Below are 18,119 nucleotides of genomic sequence, written 5' to 3'. Positions count from 1 at the left end.
GTTTTCTTCTGCTTCTGTGCTGTTGAATAGGGAGTGCAGCAATAATGAAGGAAGAGCAAGATAGAATCTCCATTTTGCGGCACCTACAGGGATCGCAGGTGTCAGATATGAGATTTTTTCAGTTGACTGAGACTCACTCTCGCATTGCCAAACTAATACACCTGCATTAAGAAAACATGGTTTAAAAGACAAAGTGTTAAGTAATTTGAAAAAAAATGAATGTTGTATAGTTATTAATTATGTAAAGTCCACTTTAATCTGGTAATTCCTGGAACTGACAAAATTTAAATTTGTACCCCAGTCACTGGCTCTGTAACGCGTTGCACTAATCACTATACTAGCCATGCCGCTGTCATAATTAAACCCCTTTCCTCATGCTGACAACCTGGCTCACATTCATGCAAGTGACCCGATCAGGCCCTTGGCGCACCTTCCTTTAAATTAGAATCCCAGTTGCTGGCTCTGTATCAGTATTGCACTAACCGTCCTGCATAAGTAACCCCTCCCCAAGTTTACACAAAAATACTTAATAATATACAAATAAAGATAAAGGTCTTACCAGGCAGAGATAGGGAGACATATTGGGAGAGACCCACCAGCGGTGAGCGGCATTGGCCAGCTCTTTATTGTGTGCTGCCATTTTATTCAAACACAACTTTATTTAAACAGCACTCTGCTGGCTGAATGTTTGTTTCCAAGGAGTTGTATGTTGCTTCAGAGCTCATTTACTTTTACAATTCTAAGCTTTTATTTAAAAGCTATTCATTTCCTTGAGTTTTGCAAGTTTTTGGTTCATTGAATGCCAGATAATGGGGATTTTACTCTATTTACAGACTTGCCTGATTTGTAATTTGGAAGGAAACCTGCAGGTGGCAATGTCCCCACATACTTTGGCTCTTTCCCTTCTCATTTTTAGAGTTTGGACACTGGGAAGAACTACTGAAGACATTTTGGCAAGCCATTGTTCATTACTGTCACATTGCCCTTTCTACACATGTGATCATCACATTTTTCTGGTCAAATTTGGGAGAGGTTGGGTCAACTTTTACACAGATCAGACCTTTGACTACAGTAAATACCTGCGTCGTTTAAGGTGTTGGGAGCTTGGATGGCCCGGACCCGATAGTGATTCTATATTGGGGGCCCAGGGAGCTCAGATGGGCAGGCGGTCAGGGCCAAAAAAAGTGGGGGCAGGGGTTAACTTTTACATGGTGTTGACAATTTCACAACTATATATACGTAAGATATATTGACCCTGAAAAAACTGGCACAGTTCTACAAATATTTTAACAAAACTTTAAATATTAGATTATCAGTCAGATAACTTAAGACCAGGTTGTGCTGTGGTTCATATCGGAACCAATTATGTAGGTAGGAATGAGGATGAGCTCTTGCAGATGAGTTCAAAGAGCTGCATAGCAAGTTAAAAAGCAGGTCTCCCAGGGTTGTAATCGCTGGATTGCTACCTGTGTGAGAAACAGGAAAGTAGTGCAGTTCAATGCATGACTAAGGAGTTTGTACTGGAAGAAGGGATTTAAATATTTGAATCATTAGGCCCTCTTCCAGGGCGGGTGGTATGTGTATAAGTGGAATGAACTGGACGTGGACCAATATCCTCAGGAGGAGGTTCGTTAGTGCTTCGTGCGAAGGTTTAAACTAGATTGGCAGTGGGGTGGGAACCTGCGCAACAGGAGAGAAAATGGAGAAGTTGATGTGATAGCAGATGCTAGGTCAAGTCAAATCTATTGTCATCTGATTGCACAAGTACAACCTGGTGAAACCGCATTCTCCGTCCTCAGTGCAAAACATGCAGACACACATAGGGGGAAACAATACTCAAGTAGGACAAGTATTCATCTATGCCAATTTATAAATAATGTTTCATGAATATGAAAGTCTCAGATAATTAGTGTGAGCAGTTGCTTTGGTCGTTCATCATTCTCAATGCTCAAGAGAAGAAGCTGTTCCTCAGCCTGCTGGTTCCAGCTGTGATACTGCTGTATCTCTTTCTTGACTGGAACTGCTGAAAGATGGTGTGTGTGGGTTAGAAGGGGTCCTCAATGATTTTGCTGCTGTCTTCAGACAATTATCCAGGTAGATCACATTGATGGGGGTTGAGGGGGGTCTCCAGTAATCCTCTCTGGTCCTGTGGATCCATTTCTCTGCAGTTGGCCAGAATGTACTCAATAGAGCTCCTGTAGAAGTTTAACATAATGATGGCATGTAGCCTTATCAGTCTTATCAGGAAGTCACTGTTGCACCTTCCTCTCATTTGAGGAAATGTGTATCCACGATAAATCACAAGTTAAGTGAACTCGGTGTTTCCCACTACAGAATTGTTGGTTTGTAGTGGAGGATGGTCATTTCCTTGTCCTTCTGAATCCATGATCATCTCCTTCGTCTTGTCCACGTTGAGACTCAGGTTGTTACTTTCACACCTTTTCACGAGAATTTCCACCTCTTCTCTGTTGTGCAACTCATTGTTGCTGATGAGGCCAACTACTGTTGTGTCATCTGCAAATTTGATGACACTATTGGAGTTGGATCTGGCGATGCAGTTGTGGGTCAGTGGCGTGAACAGGAGCAGAATGAGCACACAGCCCTGAGGTGCGCCAGTGCTCAGTGTAACTGATTAATGTTCTGTTACCGACCCAGATAAACTGTGGCCTTTCCGTTAGGAATTCCAGAATCCAATTACAGAGAGGGGTGTTGGGTCCCAGCGAGGTCAGGTTCTCCCCCAGCCTCTGGGGAATGATTGTATTTCAAGCAAGCCTGAAAGGAAAGGACAGGTAAATGGTCTCAGTGAGACTGAGGGGCTGAGTTGTGTTTATTTTAATGCAAGGAGTATTGTGGATAAGGTAGATGAAGCCTGCATCGGAACTTGGAATTATGATGTTGTGGCTGTTTCAGAGACAAACGAGGGATTGCAGAAGCTGGAAAAGTGGAGCAACACAGAAAATGCTGGAGGAACTCAGTGGGTCAGACAGCATCCATGAAAGGCAATAGAGTGAGATCATGAACTTAATTGAGAAGAAAAAGAAGGCAAATCTACATTCAGAGTCCTTGAGAAATATAAGAATTGCAGGAAAAAGGTCAAGTGGGGCATCAGGAAAGTCAAAGGGGTCATGAAATATCTTTGACAAGCAGGACTAAAGAAAATCCCAAGGTATTTTATACTTGCATTAAAAACAAGAGGATGACTCGGTAGAGAATGGGATCAAAGACAAAGGAAAAAATTAATGCTTTTTGGAAGTGGGTGAGGTCTAAATGAGCATTTTGCATTCTCCTTCACCAAGGAGAGAGACATGGAAGATAGCAATGGGGAGCACCCTTTGAGAAAGCTTACAGTATGTGTTTATGGAATTCTGAAATCAAGAAAAAGGTGCTGAGCCTTTTGAGGAGCATTAAGTTGGACATTCCCTGGGCCTGAAGGGATGTATCCCAGGTTATTGAGAGAGGCAAATGAGGAGAATGTTGGGTCTTTGATGTAGATCTTGCCTCTTTAGTGACAGGAGAGGTCACCAATGGACTAGAGAGTAGCAAATGTACCTTTGTTCAAGAAGGAAAGAAAAGGAAATCCAGGAAATTATGGGCCTTGTATTAGTTTTAAAGATACTTGGGGGCAGGTTGTATCTTAATAATTTGATTTTTTTTTTGAGGAGTTGATGAATGTAGTTGATCGAGGGCAGAGAAGTGAATGTGCATCCATAGACTTTGGCAAGGTTTTTACCAAGTTCGCTCATAGTTGGCTGATTTAGGAAGTGCAAATGCATGGGATCCATGGTGAGCTGATAATTTGGATACTGAATTTGCTGTCCCATAGTAGTCAGAGGGTAGCGGTGAAAGACTGTTATTCAGGCTAGAGGCTTCTGAGCAGTGACATTCAGTGTGGATTAATTTTACAACACCTGTTTGTGATAGACATAAATGGATGAAAATGTCAGTTGGTTGTTAAGTTAGCAGATGATACAAAGATTGGTGTATGTGGACAGTGTAGAGGGCTTTGAAACAATACAGCAGGATACAGATCATTTCCAAATATGGGCAGAAAAATAGCAGAGAAACAAGACAATATCATTAACTATGATACATCTCTTCTGGAGGTGCTCAGTGCTCCTTCACTTCAGAAGAGAAAACATTAAAGGATCCTAGTGAGCACTGATTACTCTGAGCATCCAGATTCTGAGGTGGATGTGAATCCTCCAAGTATCCAGCCCAGATGATTTATCTGGCTGCATCCTTAGAACCCTTGCAAACCAACTGGCCTGTTTTTGCAAACACTTTCGCCCTCTAGCTTGATTGATCAGGGGTCCCTTCCTTCTTCAAAAGATCATCTGTTATTTCAATGGTCCAAAAGGACTAAGATGACCTGCCTCCGCAGCTATTGGCTGGCAACACATGTCCACCCTGATGAAGTACTTTAAAGGTTTAGTTATGGAGTAGGAAGGACCTGGACCCATTTCAATTCACCAATCACAACAGCTCACCGGCAGACGCCATCACACAAGCCCTCCAGTCATCGCTAGATCACCTGGTCGACAAGAACAGCAGCCAATGTTTTATAAGGCTTGATCAGATGAATGTGAACTCTCTGCTTTGGGAATTATCTGTTTACTCTGTTAGACCCAACTCTATACCAGATCAGATGCAATACTATTTATTGTCATGTAATAAAACAAATGTAATATTGCACAAAATTGCCTTAAGGCAAGCAAAGATTTTGTACAGTGCATTAGCATTACCCCGCACCCCTTACAGTCGGAAAGAGAGATCCGCAGAGTCACCGAATGTCCGTGGATTCACTGTAGCTGGACAGAGACTCCAGTTCATATCCTAAGCCCAGATCCAAGCCTCTGACACAATCAGGAAGCCTTCAGCTTCCAGAGACCTTCGGGAGTGCTCTTAGCCCTTAGCATCCTTTCATCCCGGTTCCGATACTTGGTTCTCATGAGCTAGTCTCCATCACCCTGCAGCCTGGTGTGACTCCTTTGACGTCAAAACACCAATAGCTCGCAGCTTGCTTTGGTTCCTCGCCTGCAAGTTGTCAACAGCTTGCTGCTTGTGTGTGTCTTTCTGCAGCAGAGCCCCTTACTGGTCCGCTACCATGGTCACTGCCCTTGGGGTCATCTTCTCTGTTTCTCAACGGGGGGTGGGGGTGGTGAACTCCCATTACTGGTGCCCCTCATTAGTCCGCTGCTCCCCCCGATTCTGCAACCCCCCCCCCCCCCACCCCAAGGCTGCAGCAACTCCAGCACTCCCGCAACCTCTATTTCTACAGACTTCTATTCGAAGTATTGGCAGTCCCAACTCCAGGTTCAAGCCTCTGAAATAATAAGGAAGCCTTCAGCACCCAAGGCTCTTCAGGAGCTCTTCTTCCTCAAATTCTGGTACCGATATCTGGTTCCCATGAGCCAGTCTCCAGTAGCCCGCAGCCTGTCTGAGCCCTTCAGTGCTTTCAATGGAGGATGGGTATTATTTTAATATGTATTGTTTTGATATTTATTGATGGTAATGCAAACTGAAAGGAAGGATAAGACCACTATTATCCAAACTCATCAAGGATCCTATTATGATCCATTTTTCTAACCTGCGGGTTGTTTCTTGTAATAGTGAGAAATTTTTGCACTCAGCTCAACTACAAAGTACAGTCATAAAATCACTAGTGAACAACTAAGCAAGTTAGAGATTTCCTAATGGTGGCAAAATGCTGTCAATCCTGTGTTTTTAAAAAAATATATATATATACTGTGCATATCTAACTAATGGCACTCCTTTTACACCCCACTCGAATCCCTAGGCTGAGAAGGTGGCTCGACTTGCCATTTTCAAATGTTCTCTCCATTAGACTCACATCTTCACACAATGTCTTATCTTCGCCCAGGGTTCAAAATGGTCATTTTAACATTTTCTTAATCTTTAAAAGCCTTCAGTGCATGTCAACTTCCTAATGCTTCAACTTCCCTCTGAAATCTTTGTTAATTTTACCTTCTGTTTGCCTCATCACTGCACATTCTGAAGATCACATTTGGCATAACATTATCTCAATAGTTCATTGTATAAATATTAAAAATTAACTCGTTATAAATGAAGGCAAGAGTCAGTACTACACAATAAATATACCTTGTTTGGAAAATATCCTATTTCATTTGAAATGATACTTTTTCAAATTGTGAGGTTTTTTAATAAACCATTCTTTTTGTTTGCTACAGTGAAAGTTCATTAAGAGACAATGGAGATTCGAGTAACACAAATTTTAACACAAAAAGGTTTGTTATGTTTGTACAATTTTTTTATATTTAGAGATTTTAACTGGGTTTGGGAATTGTGCAGTATCACAAACATAAGTAACAAAAAAAGGACAAAAATAAGAGCTTTAAAATTGCAATCTGGACATGTTTAATGCTTCCTTCTTTATTTTCCCATGACTGTAGAACTAAAAAAGTTTACATTTTTGCATAAGGTGCATTAGTTGACTTTTGGTTTTGTATTGTGGATGGTATAAACAACTTCCATGCCCTAGTAATCACTTTTAAAGCAACTTTTTGGGGATTTTTTCAAAATAAAATTCACTGCATTAATCCTATTTAATTTCTGATTTTTGACGAGTCTTCAGCTCGCTTTATTTTTTGTCATCCGTTGTTCTGCTTTAGTGTTCCTGCCTCTAAATATTAGCAAATATAAATATTATTTTTCACTATAACATAATTAACATTATATTGCAGATCCAAAAAGCGGCTTTACAGTTTAGTTGATCACAAAAGTTGGAAACCGATAAAATCTGATGCAACCAAAGATTTCTTGGGGGAAAGAGAAAGGTCACCTGGAAGAGGTAGGTATACAAAATGCCTGTATCATATTTTAATGTTTATCAACCTTATTACCCCAATAATTATGACAAAATTTATTTCCAGTTGTAGCTTCAGTTGAACAGAATGCCTGCATTAGATAAGCAAAGTTTACGGAAATGTTGGTGACGCAGTTAGTGCAACTCCTTGACAGCACTAGCGATTAGGACTGGACTGGAGTTTGAACCCCCTGCTGTCAGTAAGGAGTTTGTATTTTCTCCCTGTGTCTGTGTGGGTTTTCTTTGGGGGGGGGGTCTGGTTTCTTCTCACCGTTCAAAAAATGTACCAGGAGTTTAAGTTAATGGGGTATAAATTGGGCAGCATGGATTCTTGGGCCAAAATGGCCTGTTACTTTGATGTATGTCTAAATTAAAAATTAAATTAAATTTAAATTAAATTAATCGATGATAAGGAGAATTGAACTTGCTACATTAATATCACCAGTTGTGGTCAGTCAGTTTTATTTTTATCTTTAATGTTAAATAGATTTATTGCACCATACACCGCTGCCTATATATAGATAGTCTTTTATCCGAAACCCTTGGGACCAGACACTTTCCAGAATTTTGAATTTTTCAGATCATAGAATAATAGTAATGATGGTATGATAAATAATTGCACTGATTTCAGATTCATGCAAAACAAGGACACACTATGTAAGGTAAAACATCATGAGATGGGAATGTGTAGGGAGTTACCCTGTACAAGGCTGTAACAAGAAGGGGAGGTGTCCTTGTACTCCTGTTAGGTAAAACATCATGAGATGGGAATGTACGGGGCAGTAACAAGATGTGAATGCATCCTTGTACTTACAAGATAAGAGAGACATTGATGGATTGAGAGGCAGGAAGCTAGCAGGGAAAGGATAGCAACAGTTTTAGTCATTGGACAAGTAATGATATGATGATGTTCTAAGCACATATCCAAGGGTATAAAAAATCACCATTTTGCTGATAACGGCAGAATGCATTCTCCGACTAACTTTGTTAGTCGCAAGTGTTACAATCCGGTAATAAAGAACAAAGAACCCTGATTTCGACTCAGTCTGGTGTTTGTCTCACTCATTCATGAACAAAGCAGACCTAACAACTACAACTAGAAGAGTCTCTGGACGGGGAAGGGGGTATGATGGCACTGGATGGGGGTGAGGGCATGGTAAATTGTGAGATAAAAATAGACCATAAAATCACTAGTGAAGTTTTTATTTTTAAGTAAAACATACAGTAAAATGTCTGACTGGTAGGAACACTGAAACATGGCGTTGGATGGGGGGTGGGTGACGTCGGGTCATGTTTGACGCCAAACGCGAGCTTTGGTGTGCAGATGACATCAATGGGGAAAATGTTCAGTTTTAGGAGGTTTCGGTTTTCAGAATTTTGGATAAAAGATTATGTACCTGTATTATGTATGATCTGTTCTGATAGACTGTACATTATTGACTAGTTCCATATAATTTTCCATTTTATCTGTTCTCTGGAAAAATAACTTGAGTGAATGTGTCTGTAGGTAGTGTTATCCCAGCTTCCAAATTACAAGTGCAGAATTTTACTGAATAAGTTAAGTTTTGTGGTTTCACTTTTTTCTTGCTTGGCCAGTAGGAAATACTGTGGCCTCTTGGCAGCAGTCCACAGCCACACGATTCAAATCAGGGGTTTAAAGTGAAAATTGCATACTTGGATCTGTGGCCCAGCTGTTTGAACTATTTCTGAAAGATTTGAATTGCAGCCCAACATAAAGATTTCAGTAAAGTTGTTGCATTTAAGTTTTATTTTTATTTGATGACCAAGTGCTGTAAATAGCAGTAAAATGAGGGATTAGACATTCTGTTTTGTAGTGGTTTTTTTTTTTTTTTATAATTTTTTTTTATTTTTCACACCATAAACCACACCAGCCACGATATACACTATCTCTTTTTCACACATATACAGTGACTTTCTCTCCCCCCCCCCTTCCTCCCAAACCACCCCCCCACCCCCCCCCCTCATCCATTTTAGGTATACAATCTAGGTTGCATTAAGCCAGTCAGACAATGTTGTCATTCAACAAAATTACACCAGAAATTCTACTGAGTCCATTCTTTTCTTTCCTTCTCCTTCCATCAACTTAGGTAATGTTTGTCCCCGGTAGGTTTTCGCTATTGTATTTAATGTAAGGCTCCTATACTTGTTCGAATATTTCAATATTATTTCTTAACCAATATGTTATTTTTTTTCTAATGGAATACATTTATTCATTTAAATTTGGTAGTTTCTTCCTTTTAATTTGGTTATGTATTCCATTAATATTTAAAGACATATAGTTCAGCGTAGCCCTTTTATATTTTGTTTATCTTCTCTTTCCGTTTTTCCATCATTACCTTTCCTCCTTTTCCATTTCTGTTTTCTTATTTTCAACTCTTTATAAGACAACATTCCTACAACATCTAACATTTTCCTTATTCTCCTATTTCTATCTTATTTATCCCCAATCTCCCCTTCACCTCCTGAGTTGTCCTTTATCCCTTGTCGGACAACCACATCTCCCCTCTCCATTTGGATTTGCGAATCCACTCGCAAGCGTCAACTGATTTTGCAGTGACCGCTATTTCCCCCCACCCCACCTCCCCCAGAAAAGATTTCACTTTTCATATGTCACAAAGGTCACTCTTTTAATTCCCTCCTTATTCTCTCTATTCCATTACCTTCCCTTATTAATTCTTGTCTATACTATCTATATTTTCCTCTAAGTACAGATACATTCATGTATGCTCATTGTCTCTATTCACTCTTATACTTCTTTACCCGCATACATATCAATCGTGATCATTTTTACTCTCATTACCCGTCTTCATCCCTCAGTCTATTTTTGTCTTTACCCACATACATATCAGTCGCGATCATTTTAACTCTCATTACCCGCCTTCCTCCCTCAGTCTATTTTTGTAATTGTTCTGCAAATTTTCGTGCCCCCTCTGGATCCGAGAATAGTCTGTTTTGTTGTCCTGGAATAAATATTTTCAATACCGCTGGATGCTTTAGTATAAATTTATACCCTTTCTTCCATAAAATCGCCTTTGCTGTATTGAACTCTTTTCTCTTCTTTAGGAGTTCAAAGCTTATATCTGGATAAATGAAGATTTTTTGCCCTTTATACTCCAGTGGTTTGTTGCCCTCTCTTACTTTTTCCATTGTCTTCTCCAGTACCTTTTCTCTTGTAGTATATCTTAGGAATTTTACTACAATAGATCTTGGTTTTCGTTGTGGTTGTGGTTTAGAGGCCAATACTCTATGTGCCCTTTCTATTTCCATTTCATGCTGTAGTTCTGGACATCCTAGGGTCTTAGGGATCCACTCTTTTATAAACTCCCTCATATTCTTGCCTTCTTCATCTTCCTTAAGGCCCACTATCTTTATGTTATTTCTTCTGTTATGGTTTTCCATTGTATCTATTTTTTGAGCTAGTAGTTCTTGTGTCTCTTTAGTTTTTTTATTAGATTTCTCCAATTTCTTTTTTAAGTCTTCTACCTCCATTTCTGCTGCTACTGCCCGCTCTTCCATCTTGTCCATTTTCTTTCCCATTTCTGTTAAGGTCATCTCCATTTTATTTATTTTCTCTTCTGTGTTGTTTATTCTTTTTCTTAAATCCTTAAATTCCTGTGTTTGCCATTCTTTAAATGACTCCATGTATCCTTTAATAAGAGCAAGTATATCCTTTACCTTGCCTTTCTTTTCTTCTTCTATTTCACCATACTCTTCCTCTTCTTCTTCCTCTGGGTTGACCATCTGTTGTTTCTTTGTTGCCCTTTCCTCCTCTTCTTTCTTGTTTCTATTGTCTTCTGTGGTCTCTTCTTGCTGCAGGTGTTCTGCAGCTGTCGTTGCCGGCTGTGGAGATCGACTCCCCAGCTGGTCCCCCCTCCCGTCGGTGTGTTTTCTTTCATTCGCATCGCGCATGCGCGAAGTCTCGCGCATGCGCGGTTGCGCACTTTTACTCGGCTCAGCGAGCCATTTTTGTAGTCCATTATTTACCGACCTGAGGGAGCGGGTTTCTCTCTCCGCAGCGGGCCTCTTCGGACAGGTAAGGCCTTCACCTTTTTTCTCCTTTGTCTTCTCTTCCTCTCTTCTTGCCGTTGCTTTCGATTTTTCTTTTTTTGTCGCCATCTTCTTTCCACCTTTATACTCACTTTTCTGTAACTTTTATTTCTGTGCCTTTGTGTTTTCTCTTGTTTTTCCCGACTTTTCTGGAGAGGGCTGGAGTTCACCGTCCGGCCACTACTCCATCACGTGACTCCCCCCCCTGTTTTGTAGTGTTGATTGAGAAGTAAACAAAGCCTGGTTGATGAATGAACTGTTCTTTATGAGGATCTTTTTCATTCTCGGAAGAAGTTAGATAAAGATCTAAGGTTTTACATATATATAAAAAATTTGAAAACCAACGTCACAATGCTGAGATTGCTTTGAATTAAAGAGCATGTCATTTGTATCCAGTAACCAGAACCTTAACTGGATTTTTAGAGGCTTAAGTTTTAACTTTATTTGTCACCAAATACTTGGTTCAGTGTGAAGAGTTCTCCTGCACGCAGACTAATAGGTTATCATTCATACAGCTGTGCACAAGTTTTAACTGAAAAGAAAGATCAATTAGCACCAAGCAAGCTATAGAATTGTGCAGCTGGAGAAGCCTAGTCTGGCTTGCTGAAAAATTTTCCAACTTGCCCCATGCTTTTTGCAGACTTGGAAATGCCCCACTTCTGTTTTTTTTGAGCTATGGGCAGAATTTGATGTTTGTACGATCTGCTTGTCTAGCGAATTATCCCAATTTCTTGTGTGTTACATTCAAGGCCTTTGAATGATAACTGGAAATCTTTAGTTTTTCACACTAATGAAGTAGGATTTCAATTTCACTGATTTGTGCTATGTTGGATTTGTTTCACAAATAAACCTTGCCAGCTGCTGCACCATACTGCTGAATCTAACCCAGCTTGACACTGTCAAATCTCCATTCAGGGGCTTTATGCTTTCTGCTATTCCACCTTAAAGCAAAACAACAAAGGCTAATCATCTCTTAGCGGAGGTAGAGGAAGTTGACGTGTTCTAACAGTTGCAGCAGTAAGGTCTTCGACGCAGGTTACCGTAACTTGGATATGCGTAATATTGCTGACACACTGAGGAAGTGAGCAGTAGAACAATGTTTGAAATGCATATACAACCTGTTGGTATTATATAGTACGTTTCCAATTATCTGAAAACCTCTTAACCAAAATTCTGTTATCTGAAATTTTGAAAGTTTGAAAAAAAAAGATTTTTTTTCTTAAATTTATGCATGATCTTATTTGGTCAGCAGAGATCACATTTTTTTTTGGTAAGAATTAAACATTATTTCGTGCTTGGACAAACCTTCCGTTGTGTTTTTATTTCTTGTTGTTTAACCGCTGCTATAAGTATAATGCTGATGCTAGTGGGCTGCTTTACTGAAAAATCCAGTTAACCGTAAAACGTCCAGTCCCAAGCATTTTGGGTAATCAGAAATGTACTGTATAAACACCTGGCCAAAGTACAACACTACTGAGGCACTTTCCAAACAACATGTTTCCAAACAGAAACTTGGGTATTCATGTTAGAATTGCCCTTGCAGAGATTCATTGCAATCATGAAGAAAAGTAAAGGCCTTTCCAACTGTGCAAACATTGACTGTTCTACCTTTTGCAGAGAAGAGAGAAACAAGTAGTGTTCCTCTGCGGAAAATGAAAGTGCCAAGTAGGTCAAATAATGTGGGGGCAACAAGAAAGAAAAGAGTAAGTTATTTTTTAAAAATCTACTCCATGTGAGGCTAAATTTGTATAGTTAATAGTTTTTGGGGTGATGTGATGGCTGATTATTTCATTATAATCTATCCAGTATTCTGTTCTTTTTCTGTAAAAATGAACTTTTTTTTATTTTGTATGGACTTCTGGAGTGCATGGACATAAGATTTTGTAGATTTGTTTTTTTTCCTGTCAGGACAAACTCTTATTAAAAGTTGTAGTTGTGATATTCGGTTATTTGAATGGCTCCTTTGAATAATATTTGCAGAACATTAATAAAATATTTTTACCTCAAATTGTGCTCAATAATTAGCTTCAATAGAACCAGTGCATGTAATTTTGTGTTTAAATTTGAATGTTATTGAAGGTGAATTATTGGGAAAAATTGCATTTGAAGTAAAAAAATGCATCTTTTTAACTATCACTCTCTTTTTGTATACTTAAAATGTCTTTCATTTGATTAGCTTGTTATTTATTTATGTATTACAATTTTGTTGATACTTGTATTAATATATCTAAATATTAATATTCAAATAGGTTATTTTTATTCCTAGTATACAATATTCCTTGGTTTTTCGTTCAATAAATGTTTTAGCAACAAAAGCAAATTTTATTAATCTAAATGGCATGTGATGGCCTGCCCAAAATTTGTACAATAAGTTGCTTGTTCCACAGCAGTGTTTTATTAGATTATGTCTAGCCTGATTTGCTATTTGGGTGTTATATTTCTGACCTTAAATGATGGAGCCAATATGAACTACTTTGTTGGTGGATTAATAGATAAAGATTGAAATGAAATAAAAGTAGGTCAAACTAAATCCTCACTGATATTCATTGTTCAATTCAGACTTAAAACATGCAGCCTTTTAAAAATTAAATGTGATATTCAAATTTATGAACTAAATAGGTTTCTCTAATTTCCCTCCTAGTATGCCCTGAAGGACCCTTTCCTTTGCTGCCTGAACCCTTCTGTCACCATTTGCCCACTGCAGTTCCAAGCCTAAATACTGACGCCACTCTCAGAGAACTGATCACTTTCCCTTCGTTTCTTCCATCACCCTTTCTAAGAAAAAAAATCTAACCTTGGTTCAACTATTCTCCATTTTTATTTTATCCTCTCAATCTATTGTAAATCTGGAACTATCATCCCTTTACGGATGAATTTCTCTAATTGGGTCTTTGATGCAGAAGTAAAACAGCCTCTGTCAAATTGATAGTGAGAAGAGAATGGGTGGATCTGACCCGATTTCCGAGAGTTGAGAATAAAACATTTAAATTTTTGACATAGATATAACCCTACATGTGGCGAATGAAGCATGATGTCCCAATCTGAGAATTTCTTCAAATTATTCCGAATCTCTGCAGTTTTCTCTTGTTAGGATTGCAGATCGTTCTTCATTGAATGTATTACCAAAAGTATCAGTGGATATTTGGATACCACTGAATGTAAGGATAGTGCAGAAAGATTAGTTTGTGGTAAATCAGCCATGAACTTAATGTATTCAGCATGATCAAGGGAATGAAAAGCTCCTTCTCCTCTTTCTTACTGCATCTTTTTGATAAACTTGACTGCACCCACTTCCAGTGCACCATTTCATTGAGCCAACTCACACCAGCCTTGCCAGGTTTTTTTCCATTCTATCCAGTTGCGGCTAGAGAATTGCCTGCCCCGGCTTCCTCTCCTGCTCTCGCTACTGGTCCAATTCCCCAAATATCTAACCTCACATCCTCTATTTTTTATGTAAGTGATGTCATTTGAAACCTCAGTGGGTGGACTTGCCATGTATTCAGGCATTAACACTGAAAACATCCCAATACTATAACTTTCATGTCTCCTCTATTGCTGTTAATTTGTCACATTGGATGCCTCAAGAATCCATTCAGCAAAAATTGCCTCCAGATCTTTTACAGATGATCACCTAAACCTGATAACAAATGACAGCATTGCTTCACAGGAAATCATTATGCTATTTAGAGCTAAACCAACTCACTTTATATTGTCTTTTCTGGAATAAACTTCTAATTTTTCTTGTCAGGGAATTTCTTCTGACTTCACAGTTGTTATAGATTCTTTTATTGTAACTATTTCAGGTATATTCTTGCCAAAACCTTCTTGTTAATGCAGAAAAAATATTTTCTCTATTATTTAAAATCGCCTTATGCTTTTTTTCTCATCACTATATTTTCTAGTAATGTTAGAAGTATGGTCTTTGAAAAAATAATTTTAAGTAGTAGTTTGTGATTGCTACAAGATTAATAACATTTTGTAATGTGCTCAGAATACAATTGTCTAAGTAGTTGCATTAGCAATAAAAACTGTAAATTAAATGAATAAACTTTTTTGGTCAATTATTCCAAAGATTGATACTGAGGCCTTTACACATAAGCAGAATTTGCAACAAAAATTAAGTTTGATATTCATATTTGATGCTCAGGCTAATTAACATGTCTTCAGAGATCAGCCTTGGTAACACTGCATGTCTCATGACTGTCAAGATGTAGACATTTTACCTGGTCCTTTCAATTTTCATTTGTCCCTGAACTTTCACTGTTTCACAGCAGTGAATACAATGTTTGCCTTTATTTTGTCTGTTCCCCTTTTTCTTGAATGCTACAATTACAGTAGTTTATCTCAGAACTTTTTCAAATTAGCAAGCCAAATATATTTTTTTCGTGGTGGAAGTAAGGTGTGAAACACAATGCAAGATGTTTGCATGGATTTCTCCCTAATGTTCTGGTTTACACCCAAATTCTCACTGATCTGTGGTAGGTTAACTGTCCACTATAAATTGTCCCAATTGTGTAGGCAAATGGTGCAATCTTGAGGCCAGTGGGAATAGGCAGAGAATAAATAGGATTAATGTAAAATGGCTAAATGATGGTCAGCCTGGCTTTGGTGGGCAGATTTGCTTGTCTCCATCCTATATTATTCCAGGGTAGGTTTTCTATAGAAAATCGTTTTCGGGCTAGGCAGTGAATTGTTGGTGTATGTCACAATTATAACTGAAAATTAAAACTTTTCTTTTTTTATTTTATTCCCTTGTGACCAATCTGACTCCAGACAACATGGCAGAACTTTAAAAGAGTGATTTTGTTTTCAAGTTAGGTGCTTCAAATTGTCTCAAGATTGTGCTAAAATTGGTCTTTATTTTCAAGCATTGGATGTGGGAAGAAGACACGCAGCTAAAAGAAGGAGTGAAAAGATTTGGACCTGGAAATTGGACCAAAATTCTGGAGCACTATGAATTCAACAATCGTACTAGCGTGATGCTGAAGGACAGATGGAGAACTATGAAAAGGCTCTACATGGTCCCTTCTGATGAAGAAAGCTGAGAACTAATGGCATCAGAAATTTCACAGTCAGTAGCCACCATCCCTGTGAAGGGATGGTTTGGTGATCTTTATTCCTTATTTTATGCCAATTGGAGACCAATTCATTTAACTACTTGATATAAATGTTTGAATCCTTGTTCATGCACAAAGCCTTGTGGAAAACATTAACACATTTGTCGCACATGATAAATCTCTAAAATTTACCATCTGCACACATTATTGTCTTCTCTGTTTGTACAAGATATGTAAAATATGAAAGTTGCAGGAAATCCATGCCTGAAGTTATATTCTGCTTTTTGTTGTAGGTTATGAGAGCAGCATTGATACATTTTGGGAGTCTCAAGTCTGCCAAGTGACAAAGACATTTCTACATGATACATCATGAGAACCAAGTAAAGCAAATAAATAAAGGGATTGAGTAAACAGCAAGCAAATAGGAAATGGGTTATACATGGAGTTTGGATCCAAGGAGAATTCGGACCTTAAAATAATGATTGGCAAACTTTGTTAGCTACATTGCATTTCCTATTTGACCTTTTCATGTAGAATAAAACCTGAAATGTAAAGTTCATGAATTATATAATTGAATGCCAACATCCTCCTACAAAGTGGAAATTCAGTAAGATATAAAAATATGTGATCAAATTTATAAAAATGAGCATTTGCTTGACTATGTAAACGGGAGTATTTACAATAATTTCCTGTGGTCAGCCTTGTGCTTCTACTAAAATGTGCTCAGTCTACAGATCACAATTTAAAACTGAATCTCAATAGCTTTTGTTGGAAACTTGCCTCTACTTGTTGATTGGTTCTGCAGCTTTTAAGTTTTGAGCTGAAGGAACAAAAACCTTGAAATGCAATGCTTTTCAGCATATCCTGGAGCACAGTATTCTGTGGCAATGTGTAACAAGCTCAAATTTCCTAGTTGAAAGCAAACCTATTCAGAATGGCTAAAGGATGAAAAGTTGGTGTATACTAATATTTGGGAACTTAATACGGTGTGATTCTCAATGTAACGCATATCCCATATTGGGGTGGTTTTTAACTTGTAGTAGTTGGCTGTACATTGTCAGATGCATACATTCTAGCTTACAGTTCTATTTTTTTTGGGAACAAGTATTGCCATTGACCTGGTCCCTCAATCCAGCGAGAGAAGCTTCGAATAGTAATTGACTGTGCATGGTCATTTTTTGGAATGATACTGGCAATAACTAAAATGTGTGTATATTATTTCTGGGATGTGGACAATATACAAATAAAGGTTATTTGACATATCCATGTGTTATTTGTCCCTTATTACAGTTTATCTCAATACTTATGGACCTGAAAGCATCTTCACATATTTGAATTTGACTTGTTTTCACTTAGTCAGGATGGAGCATTCGTTCTTCCCATTGCACTGTGATTTGTATAAAAAGAGCTGATAAGTCAACATACAGGAGAGAGATTGAAAACTTAGCTGAATGGTGAGCTAACAACAACCTCGCTCTCAAAACCAAGGAGCTGATTGTAGACATTAGGAACAGAAAACCATAGTTGTACAATCCAGTGAACAATGGGAGATCAGAGATGGAGAATGTGAGCAACTATAAATTCCTGGGAGTCACCATCTCTGAGGACTTTTCCTAGACAATGTGAAGAAAGCAAGCACATCCAGTGCCTTTGAGGAGTTTGCAGAGGTTTGGTTATGACATCAAAAACCTTGGCAAACTTAATGGAAAGTGTGCTGACTGGCTGCATCGTGGCCTAGTATGAGGGCACCAACATCCCTGGGTGGAAAATTGCGCAAAAGGTAGAAGACTGGGCCAATACGTCACAGGCAAAACTTCCCACTGTCAAGAAAATCTATATGGAACGCTGCTGTCAGAGAACAGCAGCAATCATTAAGGATCTACATCACCCAGGACACACTCTGTTCTCGATGCTATCATGATAGAGGATTCAGTAACACAAGACATATCACAAGGTTCATGAACAGTTGCTACTCCTCCACTATCAGATTTCTAAATAAAATAAATCCGAGACTAAGGCTCTTACTTTACACATGAATATTTTCTGGATTGCACAGTCAATTTGTTTACATTTCTTTCTTTGTTTATATTTAGCTCTTTGTATCCAGAATCAGAATTTATTGCCATGAACGTGTAATAAAATTATTTGTT

General features: G+C 38.4%; 1 protein-coding gene across 4 annotated transcripts in view; it reads left to right on the top strand.

Moving 5' to 3' along the window:
• Positions 1-17,231, top strand: part of terf1 (telomeric repeat binding factor (NIMA-interacting) 1) — a 45,011-nt gene extending 27,780 nt beyond the window's left edge. Inside the window, exons 7-11 of one of the 4 annotated variants that reach the window (XM_069921233.1) lie at positions 6,210-6,266; positions 6,723-6,829; positions 12,530-12,615; positions 15,781-15,983; positions 16,263-17,231. In XM_069921233.1, the coding sequence (XP_069777334.1) occupies positions 6,210-6,266; positions 6,723-6,829; positions 12,530-12,615; positions 15,781-15,957 (427 nt within the window). In that variant the 3' untranslated portion in view covers positions 15,958-15,983; positions 16,263-17,231. Of the gene's footprint in view, positions 1-6,209; positions 6,267-6,722; positions 6,830-6,911; positions 7,135-12,529; positions 12,616-15,780 lie in introns of those variants that run through there. The other 3 variants (XM_069921232.1, XM_069921234.1, XM_069921235.1) reach the window with 3 other exon arrangements.
• Positions 17,232-18,119: the final 888 nt, after the last annotated feature.

This window comes from Narcine bancroftii, chromosome 2 (assembly GCF_036971445.1).
Source record: "Narcine bancroftii isolate sNarBan1 chromosome 2, sNarBan1.hap1, whole genome shotgun sequence".
Classification (NCBI taxonomy): Eukaryota; Metazoa; Chordata; class Chondrichthyes; order Torpediniformes; family Narcinidae; genus Narcine; species Narcine bancroftii.
This window is presented reverse-complemented; position numbering and strand designations above follow the sequence as displayed.